The sequence below is a fragment of the Drosophila nasuta genome, chromosome X, assembly GCF_023558535.2.
Source record: "Drosophila nasuta strain 15112-1781.00 chromosome X, ASM2355853v1, whole genome shotgun sequence".
Taxonomy (NCBI): Eukaryota; Metazoa; Arthropoda; class Insecta; order Diptera; family Drosophilidae; genus Drosophila; species Drosophila nasuta.
The window spans coordinates 25,054,779-25,070,547 of NC_083459.1; the positions used below are offsets into that span (position 1 = coordinate 25,054,779).

The window sequence follows — 15,769 nt, forward strand, 5'->3', positions numbered from 1 at the left end:
TTGACACTTTACTCAAAATGGTAGCAGAGCGTTGGTACTTTTCACAGCGGGGTACATTCTTACACACTTGCAATGGTACATTTTGCTTTTGCAGTTGGCATACAACGGTACTTTATTTGGAGCATTGACAAATTGTGTTTTTTAATAGGATTGTGGAGGAAAATGATGCTAGGTGGTTGCCATGCAGCTTTACTATAAAGGATTTTTTCGGAAGTGGGACTTTTTGCTTTGCAAAGCAATGCCAACAATTGCATAGCCATGATTATGGGACATTTCGCTCCGCTACTTTTCGCCAGTATCCGTTGCCTGTAAATATGAATAGTACTTTTTTGTAGCGACGCATAGCAACTTCTTCGGTACAAATGGTACTTTGATTGCTTTGTCCCATTTCCAGTTCCCTGTAAAATTGTAATTTGTACTTTTGTGCTGTCGAAATGAAAGAAATCCATGTTTCGTTTGTTAAATTAAAACATTACTATTTATTTGTTGTTGTCGTTTCTTTTGTCTATGTTACAGAGGATAAACTATATTGCGCGTACTTTGAACCCTACTTTTGCATGCTTAAACTTAGTCTATATAATATATATATATATTTAATTTATATATATATATTTGTGTATTTATAATATTACTATATATATGTATATATTCTTTTCTTGTTTGTCAACATTATTTTTAACTTCTGCGGCTTACGAGAAATGCAACATTTGCTTGCTAGTTTTGTTTTGTTTTCTTTTTTTTTTGTGTTACTTGTTTGCTTAAGAATGAGATTCGAATGCGTTGCGAATTTGAAGAAAAAGAGAATTCTCGATTAATATCATCAAAAGTGTCACGTTACGTTACGTCACGTTACGCGTTACGTGGAATGAGAAATAGTGCGAGATTCATTAGGAGTTGTGTTGTTGCTTTGCTGTTTGCTATTTGTTGTTTGCTATTTGTTGTTGGACGTTTAGACACCGTTGTAAACGGGCAACTTGGCCGTCTCGACCTTGTCGACGACCTTAAAGGAGGGGAACAATCCACCCTGATTGGTTCGCGTATTCTTGCCCTTGGAATTTCCATCCCAATGATTGCCCGCAACCGAAACCAGATCGCCCACCTTCAGCTGCAGATCCTCATGGGATCGCGGCTTGTGAGCAATTACCGCTCGTCGATTATGTGGATTCTGTCCGCCATAATAGTAGATGTCATCCAGGGACTTGAAACGATCCGCGGCATTCGGATACATCGTTTGCATGATTTCATAGGCAACGCGACACACCTGCGAGGAGAATGTGCACACCAGGTAATCGGACATTGAGAGCAGATGAATGTCCAGGATGATGCCATTGAGAGCGGTGTCGGTGTAGCGTGTGGAAACGGCGGCCATGCGTGCCACCTCGGGATCACCGACGATCCGATATTGTGGATACTTTTTGCGCGCCTCCTCGATGACACGCGCATCGTCCGAGGCGAGGAAGATGCGACGCACCACACTCGTGCCGTTGATTTCCAGTGTGCGGTAGTAATCCTCCACATGGGTCATGTACTCCTCAATGCTGTGGAAGGCGGCCTCGGTGCCCACTTTGTCCGTGCGTCGGACATGAACGCTAAGGGAGGTTTGGAAATGGGAATAGAAGAACAAATAAGAAAGCGAGTACGGGACAAAAGTGATTTCAAGCTGCAAATATTGTAGAGCAATGTCCTAATCCTATTCTAGTTCAGTGAACCTACCCGACTATGGGACGCTGCCAGCCCAGATTGCGCATTCCCGAGTTGAGGAAGTCGCGTGTGCTCGTCTGCGGTCGCAGCAAGTATTTGAGAAACTGTCCCACCCACCAGACAATGGGATCGCCATGCAGACGCTTCAATCGCGGCGCCAGATCCTCGGGCACTGCCAGCGGCAAATACGGCGGACGCGGCATCAGCGAATCAATGATGGGCAACACCAGCACCTGAGTGTTGGGCTTTCCCGGCCAATTGTACGCATTGGCGGTGCCAGCATCGTGACAGCTGTCGGAGACGGGCTTGAAAACCTCTTCCCAGCCACCTTTGTGATAGCGCCAACCGCGTGACTTAAGGATGAGCGTACGCTCCGTGGCGTAGGCCACAATGAAGCAGTAGACCACATGATGCAGCTGACAACCGTAGCCGCAACCCTGTAAAACGAGACGAGAGATGAGACGAGGAACGATGAGAGAGAGAGAGAGAGTAAAAGGTTGCTCACCTTATTGAGCTTGCAGACCAGCTTGCGTGCATTGGCACAATCGCTGGGATTCTGCAAATGATGCAGACGTCGCTGCACCAAATCGCTCAGTTCACTCGCTTCCTTGTGACGCCACGCTTCGTAGCCATCGACGCGACGGAGATGCTCCATGTCGCTCAGAAGCGAACGCTTGTGCTCGGCACCCTGCAATAGCACCTGCTGTATGGACTCCTCGAGATCGGCGTTATTCGGACCGAGAGATTTGCGTATTTTGCCCAGCTCGCTGCTAAAATAATTCCAAATCTCTGCCACATTTGTTTGCACACGACGTCGTGCCAATTCGTACTCGAGACTCGGCTCGACGCCCGCCACGCCCCCAAGTGGAGGTTGCCCAGCTGGTGCTGAGTCGATTGCAGCTCCGCCCGCAGCCTCAAGGCCACGCTCCATGTCCGAGTCGGCGGGCACGACCTCGAAGAGCGTGTCATCCACAAGAAGTCCAGCATCGTTTCCACCTCCGGCTCCTCCGTTTTTGGGTGCAGCGTCCTGCTCCAGTCTTTGGATAAGCTTCAAAGCACTCTGCTTGTCGAGCTGCTCACTGTAAAAGAAGGGAGAACAGAAAGAACCCGAGAGAATGAGAGAATGCAAAAGAACAGACTGTGTGTGTTTATTTGTGACGTGTTCACTGCTAGCGTGGATAATTCCTCATTACACCAACGTGTCAGGGGCCGTTTAGCATATGAATGCCACGTGATTATAAAAGCATGTCGAGTGCGGATTTGGGGCGTTTTCTGTGCTGATTTCGGTGGTCATTTCAACGAGGTCTCAGCTGAGATTTGAGGTAGCGTTAGGGATGACTTAAGAAGCAATTTTACTGTGCGCGCTTTCGTGGGGAGACTTCAGGGAGTTTCTGGGGATTACAGCGGAAACTTCAGAGAGATTGAAATATTACTGCGCGCTTTCCTGGGGAGACTTCAGGGCGAGATCATGTGATCTCAGTGAAGTTTCACGGTGGCATTTATGGGGATTATAGCGAAAATTTTAAAAAGATTAAGAGATTGTTGGGTACTTTCAGTGCGATTTCACGCTATCATAGTTTAGGAGATAAATTTAAAGCTAATTCGAGGGTATTTCCGGTGGAGCGTTTTCAGGGCCAAATTTCTGAGCTCATGGTTTCAACAAAACTTATGTGATAACCTCATGGGCCACTTGCGATAAAAATTAAAATCGGTTTGTGCAAACCACATAATCAGCATAAGAGGAAGTTAAGCAGGTAAATTGCAGCCGGCGTTCCCAGGAGATTTGAAATGTCGATTAGAAATGGTATTTTTAGCTGTTTAAGAAAGATTATGAGAGTAACATTAAGCGTATTTAAGGAAGGTTTCTTAAGGAAATCTTATAGGAAATTAGTAAGCTGCTTTCAGTGAAGATTGTGGGGGGTAACACTAAGCGTATTTAAGGGACGTTTCTTAGAAAATCTTATAGGATATTAGGAAATGATTCTAGTGATCAAATCAGAAGATTTCAATGGGGTAACTTCAACCTTCTAGAAGGACTTTCATAGAAGGTGATTTCAATGAGGAAATTTTAGTAGTATTTAAGGGGCGTTTTTAGTTGAGATGATAAGACGATTTCAATGGGGAACCAGAAGAACTTTGAAGGTTTTTGGTTATACCAGACCAGACGATTTCAATGGGAGATTAGAATACGATTTTAATGGAGACTTCGAAGACAGGATCTCGGCGATAAATTCGACGTGTCATCAGCGTTGTTTCCCCTTTTGGCAGACTCACCTCATCAGCTCATCGATGAGCAGCTTCAGCTCCTCGTTGCGCTGCTTCGTGTGCTCAAGCAGCTGCATCGCCTGATTGATGCGTCGCGTGTTCAGCTCACTGTCACCATTTGATCCCAGCGAAGCGGATCCATAACTCTGGCCTCCCTGTCCACCTTGCCCTTGACCAGCAGCCTGCTGCTGTGTGTTGGTCAACTTGAGCACGAAGACGTAGACGAGCACCGCCCACGCAAGCACAAAGATGATGAGAGCACGTACCCAGGAATTGGATGAGGAGCCAAACAGCTGGCGCACCAGCAACATTGCTGCAAATCTTTCCTACTCTCCCAACTCACAATAGCTTGCCTGCGTGTGTATGTGTGTGCGGGTGTCGTGTCCGGTGTGTGCGTGCGAGAGTGTATGTGTGTGTGTGTCTGTGTGTGTGTGTGGTTGGCACAGCTTGTTAATGGAGTGTTGTTGCTTGAGCGTTTTTTGGCCGTTTGGCTCGTCGTCGCATAGTCACCAACCAAACGAGCAGCGCTTTAGCTGCTAATGCTTATCATTATTGCGCGGCACTTCATTGCTAACCACAACAACAAACAACGACGACAACAACGTAAACAACACAAACGGCAATGCAATGACACAGTTTCCGTTTTTCCTTTTTTTTCTCGTTCCTTTTGGCGAGAATAAATAAATAACAAAATACTAGAATAGGGATGAAGCTGCAGTCTATCGATAGATATCGCCGAGCACTTTATTCTTATTATCGGTATATTTCAGTTTTAGTATATTTTTGCGTTCGATAAAACACGATTGCTGAATAAAACTAACGCCGGCAACAACAACAGCATATTCGCAGGCCAATAACATACTATGAAAGTCTGTTCTGCATGTCGAACGCACTTGAAAAATATGCGAATACCAAAGTCGACAAACGACACGTAACCCAAACATCACACATGCTGATATCGATTGGGAGAGTGGCGGTGTGCCGATAGTCCAACTTGATTGCATTATTGGTACTTCTGCGGGACATTCAAAGAGGGAAATTCGCAATGTTCTGTTCCATGCTAACAAGAGGCATCGTTGTTTTTGGATTATTCATTTTGTTTTTGTTTTTTTGCAGAATACTTTCACAATCCATTGGGACTTATGCTAAGTGATTCTAAGGAATCAAATTTCATGTTTCCCCTATTTGGCGGAAAGTATCTGTAAGCAACTCACTTTCCAATAGCTATTTCCAAATTTTCCACAATTGCAATTTGTAACTCCAACTGCAATTTGCGTTATTGTTTTCGTTTGTTAGATCAGCGCCAAAAATGAATGCGTTTGTTTGTTTTTTTTAATGCTATTAAAATTTAGGTTGTAGTTGTGTTGTTAAATCAAATGAAAAATTATCGTATAAATTATAAAAAATTCAGTATTATATATATATATAGTATTAAAAAAAACGTCGTACACATAAATTATAAATTATATTATTACAATTACGACCACAAAAATTTCGTACTGTTTCAAATGAGTGTGTGTTGTTGTTGTTTTGTTTTTTTTTCTTTTCATTCTTTTTGCTTAGTCGACGGCTGCGTCTAATGCTCCATGAGTGTGTGTGTGTGAGGGAGTTAGAGATGTGGGTGTCTGTCTGTGTATGTGTGTGTGTGTGAGAGAGAGAGAGAGAACGCTTGCCGATCAAGCGGCAGGCGGTGTTTTTTTCTTGTTGAAGGAAGCGGGGCGAGGGGGTGTACGATGAGCTCTGAATTTGTATGCGACAAGTTTTGATTTATTGTTAAATTTAAATACTTATATAAATTACTTTTTTTTTATTATAATTATTGTTTTTTTTTGTTTTCTTTCATCCGTTTCTTGTATGTTTCTTGTAGTGGGCAACTGCGGCATTTGTAAATTTCTTTAATATTTAAATGTTGATTTCTCATATTTGTTTTTGTTTTACGTTTCGTTTCTCATTTGACTGTGTAAAAATATCAATTTGTTTCTGATTTTAATAGTTACTATGTTGTATTTTTATGGTAATTATGGTATTTTGCTTTCCGTTTTCGTTTTCTCATCATCTACATAATTCTTCACGTGTTTTGACGTTACGTTGACGTTACGTTATCGCTGCGGCAAATTGGGGACTTTTTGTTGTTGTTGTTTTGTGTATGGCTATTTGCTATTTTGTTTGTGTATTTTGCTTTTTTCAACATTCAATTCGTTTCCAACTTCATTTACTTGGTTTTTTCTTATGTTTGCCTCCTCTCGCTCGCACTAAATATTTTTTGTTTTGTTGATTCTCGCTTGCTCCTAGCATTACGTTCTATGTCAGTGTGTGTGTGTGTGTGTGTACGTGAAATGGTTCTGCTGCGTTTGTGTATTTGTGGTTCTCTGTTATGGGGACTTTTCTTACGTCTCTTCTCATCCGTTATGCTTACGTTATGTTACGTTATGCTCTAGTATGTGTGTGTGTGTGTGTGTTGGTGTGCTGTGTGCTCCTTGCTATGTTAAGTTTCGTATGTTGTGTATGTGTGTGTGGGGATCTCGTTATATGTGTGTGTGTGAGTTGTATATATATATATATATTATATGTGTATAATTAGTTGTTTTTTTTTTGCTTAATAGTAAAATTTCTTGAATGTTGTTGTTGTTGTGGCAAAGTGTAGGTAATGTTTTGCTCTCAATCAATGTCGACTCAACTGCACTACATACATACAATGTGTCTTTCCACCAGTTACGCAGATACGTGTTATCCTTTTCGCTTTTCTTTTTTTTTTCTTCTTACGTTTATATGTTGTTGTTGTTGTTTTTTTTGTTGTTGTTACCCTTACCCAACCAACAGATCTGGGTGTATGTGTATTTGTCTGTGTTGTATTGTGTTGTGTGGGCGGTTGGGCGTTCGGTGAGCAGCTCAGTCGCTGCGCAGTTTCTTTAGCTCTGGTGATTTATCGGCGCCTGTGGCGGCTGCAGCAGTGGCGCCATCTGGCGAGCTGGCATCCAACTCGCAGTGCAGTGCCGTACGCTTTTGGCCAATAGATGGCGCCGTTAGCGTTGCACTATCTGCTGCTGTTGTCGCTGTTGTTGTCAAATGCTGTTGCAGTTGTTTCCTGCTGGCACGCAAATTGTTGCTGCTGCTGTTGCTCTCATCAGCCTCTAGCTCCTCATCCTCATCGTCTTCGTCATCCTCCTCCTCATCGTCTTCTTCGTCCTCATCATCGACATCGTCGTCATCCAACTCGTCTTCATCCTGCGCCGTTGTCGCCGACGCCGCAGCAGCTTTTCCATTTCCATTGGCCGGCGGAGGAGCAGCTCCAACTTCAACTCCAGCAGCAGCAGCAGCTCCATCAACTGAAGCCGGAGCAGCTGTTGTTGTTGTTGTGGTGGTTGCAACTGTTTCGCCATTGTTGTTGAGCTGCTTGTTGTTGTTGAGTTGTTGTTGTTGTTGTGGAGCCACTTCAGCAGCGACTCCAGCTGCCGCAGGCTGGGGATGATTCTTGTGTTGTTGTGGTGGGGCCTCAAGATTGCTTTCGGAATCGTCAGAGGCCAAAGGTCCTCTGTCCTCGCCATCCTCTGTGGACGTGGTGGTGGCCGTGGTCTGTGTGGTATTATCATCAATGATGGGCTCCTGCGAAGTGGAATCATTCGACACGAAATTCGAGTCGCCGTCCTGCAAAGCGTTGTTGTTGCTGTTGTTCTTAGCTCCGACAACGACGGCGCTCGTTGCCAACGGCGGATTGATGTTGTCATCAGCAGCTGCAAGAAACCGAAACGAAGCAAGAGATTAGCACACACACAAAAAGAGAGAAGATCGATTCAATTTTACCTGCACCAAGACTTTCGTCATCGACAACTCCAACGCCATCGTTGGTATCATCGCCATCGAGCACTTTGCTGCTCGTCGTCTTGCCATTTGTGGCCGCTGTGGCCGCCACACCCGGCGGTGGCATCTCGTCGAGCAGCTCGGGACTGAGGTCGTTGGCCACATAGTGCGCCCACAGTGCGAGCTCGACACGATGCGGCGACCAATGCGGCGTCTCGCCGCCGACCTCCGCATTTAGACGCTCCACTGTGGACTGTATGTGTTGCACAAAATTGAGGTACTCCTTGGTCGTATAATCAATGCCCTCGATCTCTGGTATGGCCATCAGGCACTCGTCGGCCATAAACGGTGCCGAATCCGGTGCGGCGGCGGTCAACAGAGCCGATGCCATTGTTGTGCCCACACCCTTTAGATTGGACAACGCTGTGATCGCCTGCTCCAGATTGGGCAGCTTGCGGAACGCTTTTTTTGTCTCCTGAATGACGGCACGTGGTGTATTCACCTTGACCAGATACGATAGCTGTGGATAGAATTTGCCACGCGACTGTTTCCATTTCATCGCCTGAACGAGCTCATCGTACACCAAATGGGCGTCCTTCCCTCGTGCCTTGATCAGCGTGGGCAGCTCGTTTTGAAACCATTGATCGAGTCGTATCAGCTCCTGGGGCTTCTTGCTGCGCTTCTCAGCCTTCATTTTGAGCACCTCTGGATACAGTTTGTAGCAGTATTCGAATTGTGTGGTGCTGCCATTCTCGAAGAACGACGCTGTCGCTTTGCCGTTTGCCATCTTTCTTAGTCGTCTGTTTGTCTGTCTGTGTGTGTGTGTTTGTGTATGTATATCGATCTCTGTCTCTGTGTTTATCACTTTACCAGTTATCGCTCCTTGCGTGTATCTCTAACAATGTGTTATCGATATATGCCAATATGTCGATTGATGATTGTTGTAGTCGTTGTTGTTATTGTTGTTGGTGATGCGCCGGCGAAACGTTGGCATGATGAACACACATGATGAAGAAGAAGCACCAGAGCAGCAAAGGAAGAGAGCAGGAGAGAGAAAGAGAGAACACAAATTAGCATTACATTTTAAAAACGCAGCAGACAATGAGAGCTTTTTTTTTCGTTTTCGTTTTTGCTTTTTCTTCTTTTTCTTTTCTAGCGTTGCTGCATATGCGTGTGTGTGTGTGTGCTGTTGCACGTGTGCGTGTGAGTGACGGACGGCGAGAAATGTTTGCGAAAAATGTGAGAAACAACAATTTAATTACTTTCACTGTCCGTCTGACTAGCCAAGCTGCTGCTGTTTGCCGCCTTGTGTCGTTTTTTTGGGATATATTTATTGCTTCTTTTTTGTTTTGTGTGTGTTCAATTTCGTCGTGAATTTGTCAGCATTTTCAATAATAATAACGATAATCACATTTCGTTTGCAAATTTGCAATTTGCAATTTTTCAGGGCAGCACACACAGCACAGCGCACACAAAAAACACACAGGCACAAAAAATCAAATCGAATTTTTACTCTCAAAAGCAAAAGCAAGGCAGCAGCATAGTCGCAGTTCGCAGTCGCTGCTTTCGTTGTGTCGTTGTCGCTTGGTTCGCACCAGTCGGGTTTTTTTTCGTTTTTTTTTTTTTTGTTTCTCGTTGTCGGCGAACGTCGTTGTCGTTGCTTGTGTCGGTCTTTCGCACGCACACATTCAAACACACACAAACACTAGGCAGCGGCAGCTTTGGCAGGCACACACACACATACACACAGTGACTGACAGGCAAACGCACACAGACACACACATACACTGGCACACTCACACTGCTTGCAAACGGGGCAACGAAATTTCTTTTCTTATATGTACGTTCTCGTTTTGCTTGCTGTTGTTATTGTTGTCGTTGTTGTTGTTATATTGCATTTTGGAAATATGCGTTCGTTTAAACTAAAACAAAACTAACAAAACATAACAACATTGGCTGTCAGTCACATTAACAGTCGCGCCGTCACAATCGCAGCTCTTCACAGTGTTCAGAGCTGCCAGTGTGGCCGTCTCTCAGTCGTCTTTGCCGTCGTTGTTGTTGTTGCTTGCTTGGTTGAGACGGGTGCCAAAGAGGCCACCAAGCAGCGAATTGGCGAATTTGCGAATGCGAATCTCGAACGCGAACCGTGAATAAAATATATTCAGTGTATGCAGCAGCTGCTGATGCTCTTGTTTGTTGTTATTATTGTTATTGTTGTAGTTGTTTTGTGGTGCTTACCTCTTTGTATCATCAAAAAAAAAAAAAATAAATAAAACAGAAACAAATCAACAAAAAATAAGAAGAAAAGCAACGTTCGTTGCTTTTTTAGCCGCCGCTCTTCGTTATCCGTTTGTTTCGCTGTATATTTGTTGTTGTTGTTGGTGCTTCGTTGCGTTGCGTTGCGCTGTTTTCTTTGATTATGTATGGTTATATTCCTCTTATGATTATTATTATTATTGATATATATATGTATATATATGTGGGATGTACTCGAGAGTTTGTTCTCTAGTTTCGGATTTGAATTTAATATTAAAAACAATTTCGCTTGCGACCGCCGCTGTTAGTTGCCGCCTGTCTTTCGTTCTGTCCACAGCGAGGCAGTCAGCCAAACAGCCAAACGCCAGCAATCGAGCCAAGGCAGCCAAACGCAGAGCGTAGAGCAGAGAGCCAGCGAGAGAGAGAGAGAGCCACTGTAGTCGAGTCAGCCAGCAATAAAGCTGCTTCTCTGTTCCTCTGCCGCTGCTCTGCCTCCCTCCCTCTCTCTCACTCTACTGCGCTGGCAGTGGCGTCGCTGAGCGGGGTTTTAACTGTCGAGTGTTAGTCGTTTGTTTTTCGTTGCTCGCATCCGCATTCGTAATTCAAGCAAAAAGGATGCAGCTGCCTTCGCGAATCCAATTACGCTGCCTTCGCTCTCTCTCTCAGCAGAGCAGCTAAAACAATAATAAAAACAACAACCACAATAAGAACAGCGGCAGCAGCAGCAGCAGAGCGCGCGCACCCCTCAAAGCCAAAGCCGCACGTCTGTGTGCGCACCGCTTTATCGTCGTTTCCACTTTCGAGCGTTCATTCGTATTCAATGCCTGTCGCTGTTCGCTTCAAGCGACGCTGCTTCTGCTTCTGCTGCTGCTCGCAAAAGGCACCTCGACAGCGGCGTCGACGTCGTTTACAATGGGGGTTGTTGGCAATGCAGATGGTCGATGGCGATGTCGATGACGATTAAACGACTGTCAAGACATGCACAAAACTAATTAGACACTTTTTCTGTCTCTGTCAGTGTGATCAAAGAATGTTTTTGATAAATCGCTTAACGATCTCAACTGCTTAAGCGCAACAATTGTAAAGTGAAGCACATTTTTATATTTTTCTTTGTATATCTATTTTTTTTATTTTTATTTTTTACATATTAAACAACATATAAGTTAACTATTGAGTCGATGGCCTTAGTAGCTAGCACTCCACTTTTTTTTAGTTATTATATTGTTTTGTATAATAATTAAACACGTAAATAAATAACATTTTTTTTATTCTAAGCCAAATATGTCGCTAAGCGATTTTTAGTTATATAAACATATTACTATTTTGTTCTTCAGCATTTATTAATACATGCCCAGAAAAAAATATTTATTTATTTACATGTAAATTATACAAATTATTATACATAACTAAAAGAAGAGAGTGCTAGCTACTAAGGCCATCGACTATAAAAAAAATCAAAAAACACAACTTGTACAACTAAAGCAACATTAATTGTTATTTAATTAAAAGTATTTAGTATATTTGGTTGTTGTCTACGCGAATTTTAGTAATATATTATTATTCATTCTTTTTTATTCGAAGCTAAATACGTCACCAAGCGATTTTTAGTAATATATTATTATACGATCTTGTTTATTCGACGCAAAATATGTCGCTAAACGCATTTTAGTAATACAAATATATTACTAGTTCGTTCTTAAGTATTTATCAATACCAAAAAAGAAAATCATGTAAAACTAAAGCAACATTAATTAGTATTCAGTATAAAGTATTTAGTATATTTGGTTGTTGTCCCCGCTGTGCTTTAATCGCGTTACGCCTCTGACAGTTTATCGCTCCGTCCGCTCCGCTGCTTTTGCCATTGCCTGCATTCTACTTACTCGAGTAGTGTGTGTACGTTCGGCGTTCAGCGTTCCCGTTCGTGGTTCGTGGTTCGCATTCACATTTCGCTTCGTTTCGTTTCGTTCGTTTGCCATCTGCGCCTTGTGTCTCGGTTTTATCTTCATTTGCGTTTTGCGCTCATGCTTCGTTGTTGTTGTCGTTGTCGTTGTTGCTGCCCGCCCGCCTGCCTGCCTGTTTGCCTGCCTTCATTTTACTTACCCTATTCGCTGCTGTCGTCGACGACGCGTATAGCAGCTGCAATTTAGCTCTGTAGCGCTGTTGACTGTTTGTGGTTCGCTTATTTTTACCCTATGTTCGTTCGCTTCACACAACACACAACACATAGACAGAGGCACATCTGTATCCGTCATGTTAATGTATTGTTTTGTGAGGCGCGGCGTTGCCACATCGTCTCAACTTGGAAACGAGTTTTACACAACATGCATGAAATGAAATGTTGAAAATATGAATCTGAAATTCAAAGCTGCTGTTGTTGCTTACTCTCTTACTCACGGTCACACACACACACAGACATACAGACAGACAGACAGAATGTCAGTTGTTGGTGTGTACTGAAATTATTAATGATAATTAGATGAGAAGACAAATGATGATAAAGCAGCAGCGTCGGCAGCGTCGTTGACAGCGACATCGACTGCGGAGTGGTTCATTGCGCTTGTTTTTACGCTAAGATACCCTACAATGGCAAGCTGAATGTTCGCTTTGCTCGTTTTTAATAAAGCGTTAGAATACGACAAACTCACACACACACGCACACCCATGCATACAATGTACATGTGCACATACACGTGCATACAGACAACACACAGCAAACAGCGAGAGCGTAACACACGAATGCACACACAAAAACGAATAAGGGGAGCAGAACGACAGAGAGAGAGAGAGAAGCCAAAGTCGCACGTTGCTTGTGTGTTTGCTTGATGAGTTCGCAAAATGTCTCTTCCTCTTCTTGTCCTCTCGCTGCTCCCGCAAATTATGCCATATTTAATATTTTATTTTCCTTTATAGCACAAAATGTGTTAAAATGTCATTCAGGCAATTTATTGAATGAAATATTTACATACATATCTATTTTTAGCTATTGGTTATTGTTGTAGCAGGATTCTACTTTGAACAAGTTAGCAAAGGCGGCTTCGGCCCCGGCACAACAATTTGAGGTTAGACATGAACGCCACTTGTCGCCTATGTAAATGGAAACCCGTTATTCCACTTTAAAAGCTGCGGCGACACACTTTTTGCTTAACTATTCATTAGACCTCAATAATAATAATAAAAACGTGTGTCCCATATTGACATTTACTTGTAGTCCTTTGAGGCTTTTTGAATGAATGAGCGATTTCAGCATTATTATTATTTTAAGGATTAATGGTAATGGTTGCAAAAATAAATTGTCAATTAATGCTAAAGTAAAAGTTATATTTGTATATTTAACAAATTTATCCAGTTAATTAGGATTTATTTATTTTCTTTTACTTTATATATGATTAGGAAAATTTATTTCCTCACCTAGAAATATTTAAAATTTATTCAGTTACTTAAGGCCGAATTTAACGAGAATTAATTTATTTTCTTTCAATTTGTATATGATTAGAAAAATGTATTTTGTTGACCTAGAAATAATTCAAATTTATCCAGTTACTTAAGACAGTATTTAAGGAGAATTTATTTCTTTTCATTCAATTTATATATGATTAGAAAAATTTATTTACTGATTTAGAAATATTTTTAATTTATCCAGTTACTTAGGACAGTATTTAACGAGAATTTATTTATTTTCTTTCAATTTATATATGATTAGTAAAGTTAATTTTTTGGCCTCGAAATATTTCAAATTTATCCAGTTACTTAAGACAGTAGTTAACGAGAATTTTTCTTTTCATGGCATCGCACAAACTTGACTCGTAATTAGAATATTCCGATAATTGAAAATATTCTTTTCATAATTTATTTTTCAAATTATTGGCAAACTTGGAAAATCATATATACAAAATAAAAGACAATAAAATGTTCAATACTCAATCCAAAAAAATTTATTCAACATTTTTCAACGCAGTCTTCAATTTGAGAGCTGATTACCAACTGGTGAATTAAATTAGTCATCTCTAAAAAATTATAATAGCTAATTGAATCTCGAAAGAGAGGAGAAATAAAAATATGAATTATTTTATTTTATTTTTGTTTCTTCGTGTATATAGTTTTGGTGATACTCCTTTGCTGGGCTAACAGCCATCGTGACGCAGTTGGTGACGCAGTTCGCGCATTGTAATCTGTAAAAGTCAGTCAACGATATTAGGATATATATGTACTTGTATGGATAAGCTGTTTTGTTTTCATCTTTAGATACATTTCGGTTAGATACATTTTGATGTTGAAAATGAGAAAACTGGTGATTATGATTATTCTTATTATTTACCTTTAAGAAAATAAAGTCAGTGTTACAGTCGGCTTAAGAACTCTGATAACAAAATCGAGTAGATACTATATATGTATATATATAAATATATATATGTATGTAATAAGTATTATGAACATAGCAACAAGAGAACGCAACGCGATAAGTTTTGGGACCGGATTAGAAATGCTGGAGAGGGGAGAACTCAAAATTAGATACAATTGAAAATTTAATAACTAAGATCTTTCCAGGTATAAAGGAATAATAGGAGTAGGAGGAGTATCAGCTTTGGGTGATCGATCAGTAATTTATAGAATTCTTTTGCAGTTAGACATAAATGCGGGCTGTATTGGTTTATTGGTATTGGTTTCGGGTGGATGTATCAATTCATATCTATATCTTCCAATCGTACTGGCTGCGTGTACGGTATAACCGACTTTTTGTTCACATCTCGTGACAGCGCCTTGCGCATATCTGTAAAGCGAGTTGAGTTAGATTGACATTAGAGAGGAGATTCGATTGAATTAGTGATGGGAGTGCACTTGCCATACGCATCCTCGTCTTGATCACCGGAATAATATTCGAGTATGGTGCGATAGATGATGTAGCCCAGATTAGTGTACATGTTAATTGCCACCTTGTTGCTCTTGCGTACAAATAGATCCACAAAATAGGCGCGTTTCCTAATGGTCGAATAAATATTAACGGTAATAACTGAGTTTTTCGATGGGTTGCTATAACAACTACTTCTCAGATATGTCTTCGAGGAAGTTCATCAGCAGAGCCGCTAATCCCAATCGCCTGTAATCGGGCGAAACTGTTAGCGCCGTGACATGTCCATGCCAATTATCCATGTGTCCCTCTACTTTGCCCATGACTGTAACGCACAGAGCATGCAAGAGAGTGAGAGAGAGAAATGCAGTTGCAATCATCGATCGATTACATTCTCATTATCGATGAACTTACTGTAGCCCATAATGTGCTCGCTGGGTGACTCCGCCAGTTGGAAATACTCTGGCCATTTGGCCAGATATTGCGTGTAGAACGATAAACCATAAGTTTCAGTCAGTGGGTCGAAGTTACTGCAGCAAATAGATAGATAGCAGTGCAAAACAAACTACACACATAGATGTATGAAACATTTTAGTACGTACACATTATTGAATTTAAATAGGTCATCGCAAGTAAACGGCCGCAGCGTGGTCATTGTTATGCTATTATTAATTAATGCACCTTGTTGCTTATTTTTGTTGTGACACCGGGCGCCCTGAATGGGATTAGCAGCAGTGTGGCCGCAACAATTTGTTGTGTGGTGGTATTTTTTTGGTTAAAGTATTTTCTAGCGGCCGATAATCGTGTTTGGTATATTTGCTATTGCTATATTGGACAACAAATTTTTGAGGGATCAATTTAATTTGGTTTTAAAAAATGTAACGAAGTGTGAAAAATTAAAAT

At 41.7% G+C, this 15,769-nt stretch overlaps 3 protein-coding genes across 7 annotated transcripts; all 3 read right to left on the bottom strand.

Moving 5' to 3' along the window:
- Window positions 1-648: 648 nt before the first annotated feature.
- Window positions 649-4,684, bottom strand: LOC132795528 (alpha-(1,6)-fucosyltransferase). Its single transcript, XM_060806295.1, has 4 exons — window positions 3,976-4,684; window positions 2,207-2,780; window positions 1,714-2,138; window positions 649-1,589 (listed from the first exon to the last, which is right to left on the bottom strand). The coding sequence occupies exons 1-4, from the start codon at window positions 4,275-4,277 to the stop codon at window positions 950-952; spliced, it is 1,941 nt and encodes a 646-aa protein (XP_060662278.1). The 5' UTR covers window positions 4,278-4,684; the 3' UTR covers window positions 649-949.
- A 674-nt stretch (window positions 4,685-5,358) lies between these two features.
- Window positions 5,359-10,368, bottom strand: LOC132795540 (uncharacterized). 4 transcript variants are annotated; one of them, XM_060806322.1, is made up of 3 exons: window positions 10,003-10,368; window positions 7,768-8,659; window positions 5,359-7,697 (listed from the first exon to the last, which is right to left on the bottom strand). In XM_060806322.1, exons 2-3 carry the CDS (start codon window positions 8,549-8,551, stop codon window positions 6,856-6,858), a joined length of 1,626 nt encoding a protein of 541 aa, XP_060662305.1. In that variant the 5' UTR covers window positions 8,552-8,659; window positions 10,003-10,368; the 3' UTR covers window positions 5,359-6,855. The 4 variants fall into 4 exon arrangements, with proteins under 4 accessions (XP_060662305.1, XP_060662306.1, XP_060662304.1 ...); XM_060806323.1 differs by lacking the exon at window positions 10,003-10,368 and adding an exon at window positions 9,565-9,665; XM_060806321.1 differs by lacking the exon at window positions 10,003-10,368 and adding an exon at window positions 9,027-9,230.
- A 3,592-nt stretch (window positions 10,369-13,960) lies between these two features.
- Window positions 13,961-15,717, bottom strand: LOC132795574 (N-alpha-acetyltransferase 20). 2 transcript variants are annotated; one of them, XR_009633448.1, is made up of 6 exons: window positions 15,469-15,707; window positions 15,281-15,396; window positions 15,062-15,191; window positions 14,861-14,997; window positions 14,336-14,788; window positions 13,961-14,189 (listed from the first exon to the last, which is right to left on the bottom strand). XR_009633448.1 is itself a non-coding variant. In XM_060806370.1 (6 exons), the coding sequence occupies exons 1-6, from the start codon at window positions 15,519-15,521 to the stop codon at window positions 14,142-14,144; spliced, it is 546 nt and encodes a 181-aa protein (XP_060662353.1). In that variant the 5' UTR covers window positions 15,522-15,717; the 3' UTR covers window positions 13,968-14,141. The 2 variants fall into 2 exon arrangements, 1 of the variants encoding a protein (XP_060662353.1); XM_060806370.1 differs by having other exon boundaries at window positions 13,968-14,189; window positions 14,727-14,788; window positions 15,469-15,717.
- Window positions 15,718-15,769: the final 52 nt, after the last annotated feature.

Excerpts from the sequence above, each read along its gene's own strand:
- LOC132795540 (XM_060806322.1), bottom strand. The coding sequence starts at position 8,551 with ATGGCAAACGGCAAAGCGACAGCGTCGTTCTTCGAGAATGGCAGCACC. Across the intron at positions 7,698-7,767 it reads TGACGAAAGTCTTGGTGCAG|CTGCTGATGACAACATCAAT; the intron begins GTAAAATTGAAT and ends GGTTTCTTGCAG.
- LOC132795574 (XM_060806370.1), bottom strand. The coding sequence starts at position 15,521 with ATGACCACGCTGCGGCCGTTTACTTGCGATGACCTATTTAAATTCAAT. Across the intron at positions 14,998-15,061 it reads CTCGAAGACATATCTGAGAA|GAAACGCGCCTATTTTGTGG; the intron begins GTAGTTGTTATA and ends TTCGACCATTAG. Across the intron at positions 14,789-14,860 it reads TCAAGACGAGGATGCGTATG|ATATGCGCAAGGCGCTGTCA; the intron begins GCAAGTGCACTC and ends CTCGCTTTACAG.
- LOC132795528 (XM_060806295.1), bottom strand. The coding sequence starts at position 4,277 with ATGTTGCTGGTGCGCCAGCTGTTTGGCTCCTCATCCAATTCCTGGGTA. Across the intron at positions 2,139-2,206 it reads TGGTCTGCAAGCTCAATAAG|GGTTGCGGCTACGGTTGTCA; the intron begins GTGAGCAACCTT and ends CTCGTTTTACAG. Across the intron at positions 1,590-1,713 it reads TGGCAGCGTCCCATAGTCGG|CGTTCATGTCCGACGCACGG; the intron begins GTAGGTTCACTG and ends AACCTCCCTTAG.